Consider the following 17,684-nt stretch of genomic DNA (forward strand, 5'->3'; position numbering starts at 1 on the left):
GTTGTCAGGACCAGATCTTTAGCTTACGTCAAATAATGGAGAAGTGTTATGAGTGGAACAGGGAATTGTATCTATGCTTTATAGATCTAGAAAAGGCATATGACCGAGTTCCTAGGAGGAAGTTATTGTCTGTTCTACAAGATTATCGAACAGGAGGCAAACTTTTGCAAGCAATTAGAGGTCTTTACATGGATAGTCAGGCATCAGTTAGAGTTGACGGTAAATTGAGTTCATGGTTCAGAGTAGTTTCAGGGGTAAGACAAGGCTGCAACCTGTCTCCACTATTGTTCATATTATTTATGGATCATATGTTGAAATAATAGACTGGCTGGGTGAGATTAAGATATGTGAACACAAAATAAGCAGTCTTGCATATGCGGATGACTTAGTTGTAATGGAAGATTCGATTAAAAGTTTGCAAAGTAATATTTCAGAGCTAGATCAGAAATGTGAGGACTATGGTATGAAGATTAGCATCTCCAAAACGAAAGTAATGTCAGTGGGAAAGAAACATAAACGGATTGAGTGCCAAAAAGGAGGAACAAAGTTAGAACAGGTGGACAGTTTCAAGTATTTAGGATGCATATTCTCACAGGATGGCAACATAGTGAAAGAACTGGAAGCGAGGTGTAGCAAAGCTAATGCAGTGAGCGCTCAGCTACGATCCGCTCTCTTCTGCAAGAAGGAAGTCAGTACCAAGACTAAGTTATCTGTGCACCGTTCAATCTTTCGACCAACTTTGTTGTATGGGAGCGAAAGCTGGGTGGATTCAGGTTACCTTATCAACAAGGTTGAGGTTACGGATATGAAAGTAGCTAGGATGATTGCAGGTACTAGTAGATGGGAAAAATGGCAGGAGGCTGTCCACAATGAGGACATCAAAGAAAAACTGGGAATGAACTCTATAGATGTAGCAGTCAGGGCGAACAGGCTTAGATGGTGGGGTCATGTTATACGCATGGGAGAAGCAAGGTTACCCAAGAGCCTCATGGGTTCAGCAGTAGAGGGTAGGAGGAGTCGGGGCAGACCGAGGAGAAGGTACCTGGATTCGGTTAAGAATGATTTTGAAGTAATAGGTTTAACATCAGAAGGGGCACCAATGTTCGCACTGAATAGTGGGTCATGGAGGAATATTATAATGGAGGCTATGCTCCAGACTGAACGCTCAAAGGCATAATCAGTCTTAAATGATGATGATGATGATGATTGAACATAAACCATGTCCAAAATTTATTAAATTTGGTTGATAACGTAAACATGGTATTACGCATAGAAGCTCACACATTCTTGCCCACACTGCTCGGCAGCGAGACTGTGCGTGCGGTACCACCACACGTTTTGCAGTTGGGGGAGGAGGGTGGGGGGAGGTACATCGTGATCTATGTTTACCTGAACAGGCATATACGTGAGGCCATCTGATATTATTGCACATACAATAGGTTGCTAACTCACGATGACTTATCATAAAAAACTACTGATGTGTGAGTGCAGCTATGGGTGACAGTTGGTATTCTGATAAGTGTGACATATCTGTCGGTGAAAGTTTTGTTTTTACAGTTGACTCATTTATGCCTTCTTTGTCTATGCACATCAAAATCTTATGGTAAATTTCGTTAGTTTTCTTGCTAAAAAAAGGAAAATATACTTACTTATGACCATTTCTATCGGCTCCTGCAATACTGATTTATGTTACTTGAATCATCAATGGGTAGGAATGTGGAATAAATGATCTTTAGACTTTAGTCACGGTGTGTAGTCTCAGGTGGCTGGACTTTCTCACCTTTCGCCGTATGTTGTCTCAGATTCATCGTTACGCAGCACTTGGGTTTCGTGACTGACGGTGAGTGTGGACCTTGGAGCAGCGAGACTACGCGGACCTGTGGCCTTCCGCTTCACAGAGGCAGGATAACCGGTTTGTCCTTCCTGTGGTTACCCCCACCCTGACCGCCTGCAGTTTTGGTCCACTCCTCCGCGAGAAAGTCGCAAGTCATCATTACAGCAGAAGAATTCCGTCAAATAGCCGCTTGCAGCGGGCAGCGGGCACAGTACGCCACTGATCTACCATTGGGCGAGACGGTGAGCACCATCCAGGCTTCTCGTCTAAAGGTCAGTGACATGTGACGTGACGAATACGGTACTTTCATATAATTACTGCTTATGTTATTTAGAAACAGTACCTGCCCAAGTGAGCGGGCATATAACGTCTTATAGGTTTCGGAATAGCGGTCGATACCATACCACATCGTAGACTAATTAATCATAAAGGTACGTTCATGCGGAGTGTATTTACAGGTAAGCGATTGGCTTCATTTTTTTACTATTGATATCCATGAGTCTCATTGGAGAGTCAATGTTCAACAGAAAGAATGTACCGCCTGGAAGCCTTATAGGGCCTTTAATGTCCTCAATATACATCAAAGAGTTTCCGGATAGGGTCAGAAACGCTGCCAAATTGCTGGGTGAAGATAGTATAGTGTGCCGGAAGGTATCATCGTTTCAAGATCGTGCGAAAACGCAGAACGACCAGGACGGACATTCAACTTCATGTAATGAATAGTATCTCTTTGTAAGCATGTTAAATGCAACTCACGTACAGTGAAAACTCGACCTTCTGTGTTTATAAAGTAACAAAAGTCGAATTCTTTAATATATTAATGAGAATCTATTCGCATGCATATTCTATCATAAAAAATGTTGCATATCTTAATGCGATGCACTTAAAGTAAAACTGCGTCTGAAATGTTAACATCAGAACTGCAAATGCTGCGCTATAGCTGCGAATATTACTGAAATAATTCTTTGATTACTCTTTAACTGTTCGATCTTTCGAAGTGAGTCCTCGATACAGTCCTCTGAAAAAACTAAATGTTGTATTAAGGGCGGTAAATCAACTGTTCCCTTGTGCCAAGATAAAGTGAATAACTTTGTACAACGTGGAGTAACCGCAGATGCGACATTATTTTACGTTGGTATATCTGAACTGAAAATTCATCAAACCGGAATTGTAATTCTCAAAATTATTTGGAATGTCGTTCGGTGCAAGTTTGAGTTTGTCTATCAAAACAACAATAGCATTATCATTACGCATGTACACATTATTCCAATTTTTTCGTCTACGCAAAAAGTATCACTCTCTAGCTCCTTGTCTTTCGGTTGGACTCGTTAGTCTTCATCTTCGAGGCATAACCTAAAACAAATGTAGTTTCCATTTAATAAGGAAAGCTGTGACTATTTAAAACGAAGAAATTGAAAATTAGGACCTCACTTCAAATTTTGTGGTAACGGAGGCAAACACAGTCGAACAAAACAGTGTTGACACTGCGTATCGTTTTTGTTATCCACGACGATAGCAGCGCTCCATTCGGCCAGCGAGCGACACTTCTGAATACGATATCGGATAAGTGTAAACAATAACGTTTACGTTGATTTCTAACACAGTTTTTAAAATTTGGGAGTGTACACAGTTCCTTTAAATATCGACTACAGCTAAAAAAGTACACCACATTTGTAAATATTTAGTTTACTAAGAACCCTGGGATATACGAAACGGTGCATTACGAGACAGTTTATCTACGATTTTTTGTAATGTACACACATTACCTTAATAGTGTCGTTTTCCTTTAGTAACAATAAATTGCTAGTACATACCTGAAGACCTGACATTTTACAGAAGAACGTTGTGTATGTATTCAACAAAGCGGAGTTTCGTTCGCCACACTCTCAGCTAAATTAATGAATGTGGAGCGTAGGAAACCTATATCTAATGAAATACCTACATTATTCAATGTACCAGATAAGCCATCACAACTGTAGCTTAAGGGAAAACCACGCAAACGTGACAATAAGTCGTCAAATGGAGTAAAACAATTTTCCTGCACAGGAGAAGCCATTTCCACAATTGTTGCTAAATTTGAGCCCCAAACAGTAAGAATCTTGAACACATTCGCTATTGAAGCAAAAGTAACTGCATTTACGATAATGCTCATGTGTTGGAAAGTCGAGTGAAGTGTAAGAAAGGGTGTATCATTGAATTCTATAAAGAAAATTTAAGGAGAGGGCGTATGGTAATAACAACAGACAACTACAGATATATGCGCACGAAGTGTGTTTAAATTCCCTTACTTTCAACGGATTATGCAACAAATAGAGACAAACTTGAAAGTATTCCTTCATGAATGAGTTGCAGCTCACATCATTGAGTCAGTGCAATTCGGCTTTTTTTTACACATGTTTCACGATAATTCGTGTCTGTTTTGGTAACTTACTAACGGCTGGAACTCAAGAATAGGACAGCTGCTCCCTTAATTAAACAGAAAATAATTAAAAACAAACATTATCCATAAGAAGCATGTTACTGCGTTCTCACCGACTGGAGGCCGAGTATCGTTCCAGCTGTCACGCGGATACAACTTCCGCGCCAGAGAGTGTCGTGACCGTATGTATCACACTGTAGCGGCAAATGAGCACACAATTAGACCCGCTTATTCTTAGAGCGAAAAAAAGGACGCCAATAAACAAAGATATGTGTGGTCTGTGTTGCTCCTGAAGGCTTCGTCAATACTATGTTCTGTTTTCCACTGCTGACAACATCAGTGCCCTAGCTGTTGTTGCAATGTAGCAGTGGTATGCATGTGTTACTGTAAATCAACGATCTGCAACATTTAAATGTGAACGGCCTTAAAATGAGATTTCCCGAAACGTTTTTACTTTCATGTGTCATTTCTATCATAGCACTCGATAAGTACGCGGGGTAGAATTTGGCAGCGTGTGGGAGACTGAGAAAAACATTTCTCAAGTGAGTTTGCCTGTATCCTTCCACCACTCATAAAGATTCCGTACACACTTGATTTGCTTTTGCGCACACCTATGACAAAGTATCTTTTGCATTATGTAACTTTCATCGGCCTCCTATTATAACTAACGATAAATCAAGACGTCAATTTTCGATGTTCAAGTATTAATACTGTGATATATTGCCTATAACGGTAACAATCAGACAGAATCTGATTACTAGATTAATGGGCAGCACATCGGGTCCATAATCCCGTTTCGTTATTTAATGCCTAATATCAAGAAGTTACTGTAAATAGGAGGAGCACGTAAAACACTATTAGAGAATGGGAATGGAAGAGTGAGAGGCTGAGATTTTTTGTAAGACGATCTAACTGTAAAGGAAATTGCCTACAAGACCATTCTTGTCTAATTTTAATTGTTTCGGGGATTTAGGGTCCTCCTCAAGGAACCGTGACACTAGACGGCTAATGAATTCAGGGATGATCTGCTACGTTCGTAACTCGTACGTGCGAGGAGTACAAAAGCGTAAAATCTCAGGGAAGAAGCAACAATGACTGCAGAGTTGAGGGCAGCAAATACAATTCGGCTGACAGTATCGTATAGTTCGCGCAGGCATGAATAGAACAGGGTAATAGAGGAAACTCCCCCCCCCCCCCCACACCACCACCACCACCACCAAACACTACCTCACACACACACACACACACACACACACACACACACACAGTTAGCTTTCTCTTGTTTAATAGGAGAGTGGAGTAGGCCAGAAGATGCCTAGTGTTGGTACAAAATTGCATCTGCTACACACTGAACAATGGCTTGCAGAGTGTATACGCAGTTGCTAATTTATTTCAGCCCCACAGTTGTTAACATTTGTTCTTTTGTTGACCTTCGCCATTGGAGATTATTTCTTAAACATAACACTGATGGGTGGGCTAGATCCCTGACTTTATGCTTGTACCATTTTGCACACGAATATACACTCATAACCATTCACTGATATGAGTTTTTAGCTGTCAAAACATGTTTCGCAAATATTCATCTTCCATTGGTATATTTATGATACTTCAATTGTCATCTTTTGTGCTACGTCATTTCCATTACGAAGCAACAAATATTTGATCACAATTATAGCTAGAACTGCTTATATCAGTCGTTACTGCAATGGATGTGATATTAGAGGCCAGTTTTTAGTAGTATGTTATTTTTTCCAACTCTTTTACACCTTCTTTTTATGATAGATCAAATTGCTATTCCGTCAGAATTCGTATAGAACTAAAGAAATATTATTGATGTGCGTCATCTTCCAGAGTGTTGTTGGACATTATGGAACCCTTAACAGATAAGACTGACAAAAGATATACAAAAAGAGAGGGCGACTCGATTTCTGTTTACAACTGCCACTCACGAGTGCTAACTTACGAGGATTTTGTTGCCTTCCACTTTGACAAGGACGCGTGAATATCGCCTCGAAATAAGGGAAAACAAGAGCTCAGATGGAAGCATTTACGTCTTTCCCCACGCTCTGCTGCCGAGAGAAACTATAGAGGAATCATTTGGGTGTAGTGATTGTGTTTTTCATCATCTGCCATGGAAGTGTGACTCAAGTAGATTTAGATACTATAGGAAACAACTCAGATGAAGCAATGAGGAATATACTGCTTGAGTGTGAACAGTACTCACCGAAATATATTTTGAATATTAAAAACGAACTTAACGGTTACTAGTTGCTGACATTTATTTACAAAATAAGAGTAATTTTTTATTTCGAAAACTATTTTCGTCGCAGCTGCTTATACAATTGGTATTTATGAAATCATTTAAAATATTTATGACGAGAAACATACATAATTTTGTTTAAAAGGAATCTTATTTTAATGATATTTGCTCATACTGCTTTAGAACGTGTAAGGCTGCAGAGGCGGAATTTTATGATTATCGTAATAATATCTGTGATGACAGCGAGCACATATGCAGCTAAAACGGCACTTTTTAGAAACTAATGATAATGTAATTGATCAAAATTGCATTTTACACTCGCAATCGAAAGTTTGGGGAAATGGTGACAGACTCAGACGTTTGTAAGTCATTTGCGGAGGAGCGTACTTTCAAGGTAGAGTTCTACTGACAACAGTTTCTAGTAGACTCTAAATGCTTTTAAAAGATTCTGTGGTCCCTCACTTTCGAGTGTCTGCAGCTATACGTGAAGTCACTGAAATATAAATACTTCTTTCATTTCGACTTCCAATGGCTACATGGAAACGTAGTAAAGTTATTCACCGCAGAATTTAGAGAGTATATGTATCTTCAAAGAGACTCGTACATAAATGAAGAGACCACACAATATTTGGAAATAATTCATTTTCTAATCAAACCAGTCGTCAAAAAAGTTCACAGGTTAAGTAGAATATTTAAAAAATACAAGAAGTCATCCTGCTCATCAATGGAAATATTTAGAAGAAATACTGAATTTCAGAACACTAATAATAAGACGGTTGGGTATGCTGTTTTAAAAACACAGCGACCAGACAGATTTTCCAGTGCAACCAGAAGTAAATGAATTCTGATTTTAGAAGTCTCCCTCGCTCCCTCCTTTCTCTCGCGCGTGCTCTCCTGCCCTCAGGAGCCGCAGGTGATGGCTGAACCGGTAAAAAGTTACTTCCTCACTCTGACACTTGGTTTCCGTTCTATAAACAGTTTGTTAGCCACCTAATATCCTCTGATCTCTTACTTTATAAATCAATAATAAAACAGAGGAGCTGTATGATAGTTACATGTGGAGGCACACTAATAAAACACAGCCTGTGAGAAACAAGAGTGAGGGACTGATGTAAAAAATGTTCCAAGGTTTATTAGAAAACCGCAACTCATAATGCTTAAATCTTGAAACAATTTCGTACTTAAATTTCTTGAAATAATATTAATTTCACAGGTGGGCATACTAAAGAAACTCGACACTGCATTTATCGGCCACAAGAAACTTAGCGGGTGCTTTACGGTGGCAAATAAATGAAGTGCAATATGAAAGCATTGTGGATACAGTAATAATTCGAGAATGAGATTTTCACTCTGCGGCGTTGTGTGCGCTGATATGAAACATTGTGGCAGATTAAAACTGTGTGCTGGACCGAGACTCGAACTCCGGATCTTTGCCTTTCACGGGCATGTGCTCTACCATCTGAGCTACCCGACCACGACTCATGATCCGTCCTCACAGCTTCAATTCTGCCAGTACCTGGCTGGTAGGAGACGAGGTACTGGCAGAATTGAAGCTGTGAGGACGGATCATGAGTCGTGGTCGGGTAGCTCAGATGACAGAGCACATGCCCGTGAAAGGCAAATGTACCAAGTGCGAGTCTCGGTCCAGCACACAGTTTTAATGTGCTAGGAAGTTTCACACTAATAACTATTAAAATATTGAAAATGGAACTTTATCTTGATACAAATTTGGGGCGTGTTCAATTATTTGGAGCAGAATTAACAGAACGAAAAATATAAATAAAGCCTGGGCAGTTAGAAAATGAAGATTTACGAAATGAATGAAAACGACAATTTTGTATGAAACGTCCGAAGTTTATCGCGTATTTTAAGCAAGAACACATTGCCCAGATACATTTCATACTCAAATGTGAATTCATATTTAACATGTTTATTAATTATGAAGTACCTATGGCAACACATGTGATGCGTCTATTACGAACGATAGTACACTACTGGCCATTAAAATTGCTACACCAAGAAGAAATGCAGATGATAAACGGGTATTCATTGGACAAATATATTACACTAGAATTGACATGTGATTACATTTTCACGCCATTTGGGTGCATAGATCCTGTGAAATCAGTACCCAGAACAACCACCTCTGGCCGTAATAACGGCCTTGATATACATAGGCATTGAGTCAAACAGAGCTTGGATGGCGTACACAGGTACAGCTGCCCATGCAGCTTCAACACGATACCACAGTTCATCAAGAGTAGTGACTGGCGTATTGTGACGAGCCAGTTGCTCTTCCACCATTTACCAGACGCTTTCAATTGGAGAGAGATCTGGAGAATGTGCTGGCCAGGCCAGCAGTCAAATGTTTTCTGTATCCAGAAATGCCCGTACAGGACCTGCTACATGCGGTCGTGCATTATCCTGCTGAAATGTAGGGTTTCGCAGGGATCGAATAAAGGGTAGAGCCACGGGTCGTGACATATCTGAAATGTAACGATCACTGTTCAAAGTGCCGTCAATGCGAACAAGAGGTGACCGAGACGTGTAACCAATGGCACCCCATACCATCACGCCGGGTGATACGCCAGTATGGCGATGACGAATACACCCTTCGAATGTGCGTTCACCGCTATCTCACCAAACACGGATGCGACCATCATGATGCTGTAAACAGAACCTGGATTCATGCAAAAAATGACGTTTTGCCATTCGTGCACCTAGGTTCGATGTTGAGTACAGCATCGCAGGCGCTCATGTCTGTGATGGAGCGTCAAGGGTAACCGCAGCCAGGGTCTCCGAGCTGACAGTCCGTGCTGCTGCTAACGTCGTTGAACTGTTCGTGCAGATGGTTATTGTCTTGCAAACGTCCCCATCTGCTGACTCAGGGATCGAGACGTGGCTGCACGATCCGTTACAGCCATGCGGGTAAGATGCCTGTCATCTCGACTGCTAGTGATACGAGGCCGTTAGGATCCAGCACGGCGTTCCGTATTACCCTTCTGAAGCCACCGATTCCATATTCTGCTAACAGTCATTGGATCTCGACCAAGGCGAGCAGCAATGTCGCGATACGATAAACCGCATTGATGGTACGCATTTGTCCTCCTTACACGAGGCATCACAACAACGTTTCACCATGCAACGCCGGTCAACTGCTGTGTGTGTATGAGAAATCGGTTGGAAACTTTCCGCATGTCTGCACGTTGTAGGTGTCACAACCGGCCCCAACTTTGTGTGAATGCTGTGAAAAGCTAATCATTTGCACATCACAGCATCTTCTTCCTGTCGGTTAAATTTCGCGTCTGTAGCACGTCATCTTCGTGATGTAGTAGTTTTAATGGCCAGTAGTGTAATAAAAGTAATTCTTCACGTGGCAGTCTCCTTGATCTACATATGCAGTACTAACGTCGCCCGCACCGTTTCCGCAGAGTTTCGCACCATGTCGCTCACCGGATCCCTCCTGGGCGACGCGGCGGCTGCCGCGGCATTCGTGGCCGCCCTGCTCCTCCTCGCCTGCAAGTGGATGTACGGATACTGGAAGCGGCGCGGCGTCCCGTCTCTGGAACCGGAATCTGCGTTTGGCAACTTTAAGGACATCATTCTGAACCGCAAGAACTTCGGCGAAGGCTTGCAGGAGCTGTACTGGCGCCTCGACCCTCATCCTTTCGGCGGTGTCTTCATGTCTCTGAGGCCGGCGCTTCTCATCAGAGACCCGGAACTCATAAAGAGCTGTCTCGTCAAAGACTTCGGACACTTCCAGCACAGGGGCCTCAAGGTAAGAAGGGCATGAGGCACTACATGCCAACTCCTATTCTACCCTTTGTTCATTCATTCTTCTCTCTTAGAGGTTGTTATTTGGAAAGCTAAAATAGGCCAAATGCACGTTTTTGTTTGTGATAAAAGTGTATCTATGATGCGGGTCTGGGTCTTGAAAGACACGCAGCAGACGTTGACAGACCAAGAGCGTTGTTTTTATCCACTTCTTTGAGTCAGCGTGCATTTTCCACACACGATTAGTGTATATTGTGAAGGATGATTTAGCCTCTTGCCTGTGATTTGTAAGCGATGCCTCTGCATGCTTGGAATGGCATGGGGTTTTATCAGAACCAAAAAAAAAATTCACAAAATGTCCGACAGATGGCGCTGGAGAGCAAAACATCAGTGACTGCGCATGACAATCGTGTATAAAAGGAGCTGTAATGAGAGAGAGAATCGCCGCTTCCCCTGCTTCCCCTTGCTCAACCCTCCTTTTCCATCCTCTCTGACATTTCCCTTGGCAGGTCCCACCTGGCAGTTTTCTTCTTCGTCGTGTGTGCTACAAGTGGGTGTTAAGTGTGTTGTTCTGGAGTGTTTTTAATACTGTGGCCGACTTTTAACCTGTGCTTGTCCATTCAGTGTCTTCTCTGTGTTTTAAGAATCGCCAACTGCGGTCTTTTTTTTTTGTCTTCTGGTGACTTTTTTAATTGTCCCCCATGAACGTCTCCACGTCAGTCTATTTTTACCTCCATTTTCTCCCTTTACTTTGTTTTATGTTCCCCTTTTTCTTTATATGCAACATTTTTAGGTTAGGCTTTACCGTGACTGTTACTGACATTAAATGAAACGACAAGTTCACTGTTACCATTCACCGTTTTATTTATTTCCACGACGCGTTTCGGAGGTTTAAACCTCCATCATCGGGTGGATTTATATTAGTAAGTATTACATTTGTGTGTGTGTTGTGTTACGATTTTTTGGAGGAACTTGTGGCACTGCCTTCAGTGATCACAGGTTCCTTTTGCTATCGTAACACATCACATGTATACTGCCACATTTGTAATCAAATGTGGCAGTATACATGTGATGTGTTTGTAAACAAATGTGGCAGTATACATTTGATGTGTTACGATAGCAAAAGGAACCTGTGAACACTGAAGGCAGTGCCACAAGTTCCTCCAAAAAATCGTAACACAACACACACACAAATGTAATACTTACTAATATAAATCCACCCGATGATGGAGGTTTAAACCTCCGAAACGCGTCGTGGAAATAAATAGAACGGTGACTGGTAACAGTGAACTTGTTGTTTCATTTAATTCCCCTTTTTCATCGCCTTATATATGTAGCAATTTATTCTTGTTTTAGTTGTCGTGTCACTCGGCTGAAGAGCGGCGGATTGTGCCGCTGACAGCCCTCCCCGGCCCATATGGGGCAGGGGAATGAAATCACAATAAAGAAAAATAAAAGAGAGAGAATGAGATGCGCCAGCAGTCGCAGCATATTGACGTTACCCGAAAATGCGCTTTTAGTGAAGCTGTATTATCAGAATGGGGAATGTGCTACTTCAGCGTTACGATCCTATCGCCATAGGAAGGGGATTCGAATGGGTAAATATCCGTTGGCCAATGCAGCTATGGCGAGAATGATTTCGAAGTTCGAAGCCACGGGTTGTTTAGACGATAGAGCCCGTAGTGGCCGACGGAGCACAAGGCGTAATGCTGTTGAGACAGTTCAGGAAGAAATGGAGACTGTAGCGGGTTCGTCTATGCACAGGGCTATACGTACGAAATCCATCGGCATCATGAACTGTTACCTGGCGATTTAGTGAAGCGGAGGGCATTTGCGGTGTGGGCGTTTCAAAAGATGGCGGAAGATGACGATTGGTTGAATAATGTGTTGTGCACCGACGAAGCTCATTTCACGCTCCGAGGGTCTGTCAATGCCCACAACTGCAGAATTTTGCCTACCGAAAATCCTAGAACTGTCGTGGAAACTCCATTGCACGACGAGAAAGTCACGGTATGGGTTGGATTTACCGCGTCTACCGTTATCGGGCCTTTTTTCTTCGGGATAATGCGTGATTCTGCTTTTGTGACTGCTACCGTGACGGGTGAGAGGTACTCCGATACGTTACAGAATCGCATCATCCCCAGCATGGCTGATAAACACCTGCTGGAAGGTACGATGTTTATGCAGGATGGCGCTCCAATCCATATTGCTAGACGCGTGAAAGATCTCTTGCGCGCGTCGTTTGGTGATGATCGTGTGCTCAGCCGCCACTTTCGTCATGCTTGGCCTCCCACGTCCCCAGACCTCAGTCCGTGCGATTATTGGCTTTGGGGTTACCTGAAGTCGCAAGTGTATCGTGATCGACCGACATCTCTAGGGATGCTGAAAGACAACATCCGACGCCAATGCCTCACCATAACTCCGGACATGCTTTACAGTGCTGTTCACTACATTATTCCTCGACTACAGCTATTGTTGACGAATGATGGTGGACATATTGAGCATTTCCTGTAAAGAACATCATCTCTGCTTTGTCCTACTTTGTTATGCTAATTATTGCTATTCTGGTCAGATGAAGGACATTTTTTTGATTTTTTGCATATTTTTGGTTCTAATAAAACCCCACGTCATTCCAAGCATGTGTCTCAATTTGTACCTCTCTATCTATATTATTCCGTAATTTATTCAGTTTTCAAATTTATACTGACCTTTCGATCACCCGGTATATATCTCGCCGTCATGCTACAATGGTACTATAGCCCTACCACTACTATTGTAATTTAGTATTCTATTACCTAAATAACAGAAAACACTGTCTCTATGTTGCTACGTAAAACCCTTCGACTAAATTTAATTTAGTTTCCAAGTAAAGTACACTATGGAAGGATAGTCCTGTTAATAGGAAAAGCTAATCAATGGAGTTACCCTTTTACAAGATTGGACCATGTTTTGTGTCTAATGGATAAGTAAATCAGATTATTCAATGCTTTTCCTAATATCATACCCATAGGTTAGAAAGAAAGGCAGTAAGAATAATATTATATTGAAGCTAGAACAACTCAGTTCCAAGTTCATTTAGTGGTTTATAACATGTACTAATGGTCGCCAGCCTACCCAGGCAACGAAACAGTGAAGTATTGGAAAAGCATAAGTATGAATTTTGAATGCTTTCTTGCTATTGTTTAATTTGGTTCCTTAAACAAATATGACTCCAGTTAAACAATGCTGGACTGCACCCTTATACATTACGTTTTTAAAAGAGAAAAAGTCCACTAGATAACTTCAAGGAAGCTAAAAAGTTTGGCCAGTGGGGACTTTTGAAAAATCACTTTCTATAATCAAGAAACTTAAATGCTGAAATACTTAGATACTAAAGCACACACTTTTTATACTGAGCATTTCAATTCAAGAAAACCTCTTTCATACTGGAAATTACTTTCAAAAGCTATTACTCTTTGAATTAATTCTTTATAGTCATTTAACAGATACTAGAAACTTGGCTTCATTCTGATTTAATTTTATGTAAGTAAAGGTTTAATGTAACACTTTCGATTCAAGAAACCTTTTTTATTATTTACACAAAAATGATTGAAATGGTGCCTCTTTATATTAACTTCGCCCTTCATAAGTATGTAAAACAGGACACTCGGATTAATCGAACACAACGAAGGAACCCTAAATAGGTGTCTGATTAGGATGAGGTAACGGGGTGAACCAGTTTCGTTAAAGTTCAAGTATGATTATTAAAACACAGTTTAAATTAATGATTCACGTTGTACAAAATTAAAATACAAATAAATCTTACCTGGTAGCTGTACTTTTGGGTGTGGAGAGCAATTATGATGGCTACACTACCTACAGTACGGCCTCCAAGTATCTTGCTGTATGGGCTCAATTTCTCTTCTTGGCGTCATTCACTTTTATACACAGTAGCCCAACAACTCGCAGGTATGCCGTAAGCCGTTTGCAATCTTCATCTGAGGCAATTTTGTGCAAATCGGAATGCAAAGATTATAATGCACCACAAGAGTGTTGCCTCGTCACTGTTGCCTACAGACTGTATTAGTTACTGCCCGCACTTGCTCTACGAAACGCGCCAAGTCGCTCTTGCCACCCTTTCCACTCCTCAGAGCCACTTTCGTTTCAAACAAAAGCACACTGCCCTTTACATAAAACCTATTACTTACATTGTCGCTAAGCGTGATCATTTCGTACAGTTGTCAAATTTACATCAACATGAACAGTTTATGTTGTTGCTGTTGGGGTCTTCAGTCCTAAGACTGGTTTGATGCAGCTCTCCATGCTACTCTATCCTGTGCAACCTTCTTCATCTCCCAGTATCTAGTGCAACCTACATCCTTCTGAATCTGCTTAGTGTATTCATCTCTTGGTCTCCCTCTACGATTTTTACCCTCCACGCTGCCCTCTAATACTGAAGTGGTGATCCCTTGATGCCTCAGAACATGTCCTACCAACCGATCCCTTCTTCTAGTCAATTTGTGCCACAAAATTCTCTTCTCTCCTATTCAGTACCTCCTAATTAGTTATGTGATCTACCCATCTAATCTTCCGCATTCTTCTGTAGCACCACGTTTCGAAAGCTTCTATTCTCTTCTTGTCCAAACTATTTATCGTCCACGTTTCACTTCCATACATGGCTACACTCCATACAAATACTTTCAGAAACGACTTCCTGACACATAAATCTATACTCGAAGTTAACAAATTTCTCATCTTCAGAACCGCTTTCTTTGCCATTACCAGTCTACATTTTATATTCTCCCTACTTCGACCATCATCAGTTATTTTCCTCCCCAAATAGCAAAAGTCCTTTACTACTTTAGTGTCTCATTTCCTAATCTAATTCCCTCAGCATCACCCGACTTAATTCGACTACATTCCATTATCCTTGTTTTGCTTTTGTTGATGTTCATCTTATATACTCCTTTAAAGACACTATCCATTCCGTTCAACTGTTCTTCCAAGTCCTTTGCTGTCTTTGACAGAATTACAATGTCATCGGCGACCCTAATAGTTTTTATTTCTTCTCCGTGGATCTTAATACCTACTCCAAATTTTTCTTTTGTTTCCTTCACTGCTTGCTCAATATGCAGACTGACTAACATCGGGGAGAGGCTACAAACCTGTCTCACTCCCTTCCCAACCACTGCTTCCCTTTCGTGTCCCTCGACTCTGATAACTGCTATCTGATTTCTGTACAAATTGTAAATAGCCTTTCGCTCCCTGCATTTTACCCCTGCCACCTACAGAATTTGAAAGAGAGTATGCCAGTCAACGTTGTCAGAAGCTTTCTCTACAAATGCTAGAAACGTAGGTTTACCTTTCATTAATCTAGCTTCTAAGATAAGCCGTAGGGTCAGTATTGCCTCACGTGTTCCAGTATTTCTACGGAATCCAAACTGATCTTCCCCGATGTCGGCTTCTACCAGTTTTTCCATTCGTCTGTAAAGAATTTACGTTAGTATTTTGCAGCTGTGACTTACAGAACTGATAGTTTGGTAATTTTCACATCTGTCAACACCTGCTTTCTTTGGGATTGGAATTATTATAATCTTCTTGAAGTCTGAGGGAATTTCGCCTGTCTCATACATTTTGCTCACCGGATGGTACAGTTGCGTCAGGACAGGCTCTCCCAAGGCTGTCAGTAGTTCTAATGGAATGTTGTCTACTCCGGGGGCCTTGTTTCGACTCAGGCCTTTCAGTGCTCTGTCAAACTCTTCACGCAGTATCATATCTCCCATTTCATCTTCATGTACATCCTCTTTCATTTTCATAATATTGCCCTCAAGTACATCACCCTTGTATAGAACCTCTATATACTCCTTCCACCTTCCTGCTTTCCCTTCTTTGGTTATAACGGGGTTTCCATCTGACCTCTTTATAGTCATACAAGTGGTTCTCTTTTCTACAAAGGTCTCTTTAATTTTCCTGTAGGCAATATCTATATTACCTCTGGTGAGATATGTCTCTCCATTCTTACATTTCTCCTCTAGCCATCCCAGCGTGGCCATTTTGCTCCTCCTATCGATCTCATTTTTGAGACGTTTGTATTCCTTTTTGCCTGCTTCATTTACTGCATTTTCATCAATTAAATTCAATATTTCTTCTGTTACCCAAGGATTTCTACTAGCCCTCGTCATTTTACCTACTATATCCTCTGCTGCCTTTACTACTTCATCCCTCAAAGCTATCCATACACCTTCTACTGTATTTCTTTCCCCCATTCCTGTCAATTGATCCCTTACGTTCTCCCTGAAACTCTGCACAACCTCTGGTTTAGTCAGTTTATCCAGGTCCCATCTCCTTAAAGTAGCACCTTTTTGCAGTTTCTTCAGTTTTAATCTACAGTCCATAACTAATAGATTGTGGTCAGAGTCCACATCTGCCCCTGGAAATGTATTACAATTTAAAACCTGGTTCTTAAATCTCAGTCTTACCATTATAAAATCTATCTGAAACCTGTCAGTATATCCAGGCTTCTTTCATGTATACAGCCTTCTATTATGATTCTTGAACCAAGTGTTAGCTATGATTAAGTTGTGCTCTGTGCAGAATTCTACCAGGCGGTTTCCTCTTTCATTTTTTCCCCCCAATCCATATTCACCTACTACGTTTCCTTCTCTCCCTTTTCCTATTACCGAATTCCAGTCACCCATAACTATTAAATTTTCGCCTCCCTTCACTATCTGAGTAATTTCTTTTATCTCATCATACATTTCTTCAATTTCTTCGTCATCTGCAGAGCTAGTTGGCATATAAACTTGTACTACTGTAGTGGGCGTGGGCTTCGCGTCTATCTTGGTCACAATAATGCGTTCACTATGCTGTTTGTAGTAGCTTACCCGCACTCCTATTTTTCTATTCACTATTAAACCTACTCCTGCATTATCCATATTTGATTTTGTATTTATAACCCTGTATTCGCCTGACCAAAAGTCTTGTTCCTCCTGCCACCGAACTTCACTAATTCCTACTATATCTAACTTTAACCTATCCATTTCCCTTTTTAAATTTTCTAACCTACCTGCCCGATTAAGGGATCTGACATTCCACGCTTCGATCCGTAGAACAGTTCATATACACAAATATACACAGTTTATATACACAAATATTTTTGAATACAAAATGTCATCAGAAAATTATTTAACGTAATAAATCAATTTACATAGTATTTTACATGCAGTACTCATATACAGTGCAAAGAACTTCAACGTCCAATATAGTACACTTTACATCTATAGTAAATCTAGTACCAACATTCGAGAATTTCAAAGTAAAAAATTATGAAAACTTAAATGAACGATAAACAAATAATTTTATAGTACCTCTGACGAAAAAAACGTTAATATAAAGTTATAAGACGTTTAAGTTTTAAG

General features: G+C 40.9%; 1 protein-coding gene across 1 annotated transcript in view; it reads left to right on the forward strand.

Annotated features, from left to right (window-relative positions):
- The first annotated feature begins 1,969 nt into the window (after nucleotides 1-1,969).
- LOC126412597 (probable cytochrome P450 6a13) overlaps nucleotides 1,970-17,684 on the forward strand; it is a 62,408-nt gene continuing 46,693 nt past the window's right edge. Inside the window, exons 1-2 of the mRNA XM_050082260.1 lie at nucleotides 1,970-2,106; nucleotides 9,945-10,291. Of these exons, the coding sequence (XP_049938217.1) occupies nucleotides 9,956-10,291 (336 nt within the window). The 5' untranslated portion in view covers nucleotides 1,970-2,106; nucleotides 9,945-9,955. The remainder of the gene's footprint in view (nucleotides 2,107-9,944; nucleotides 10,292-17,684) is intronic.

The sequence above is a fragment of the Schistocerca serialis genome, chromosome 7, assembly GCF_023864345.2.
Source record: "Schistocerca serialis cubense isolate TAMUIC-IGC-003099 chromosome 7, iqSchSeri2.2, whole genome shotgun sequence".
Classification (NCBI taxonomy): Eukaryota; Metazoa; Arthropoda; class Insecta; order Orthoptera; family Acrididae; genus Schistocerca; species Schistocerca serialis.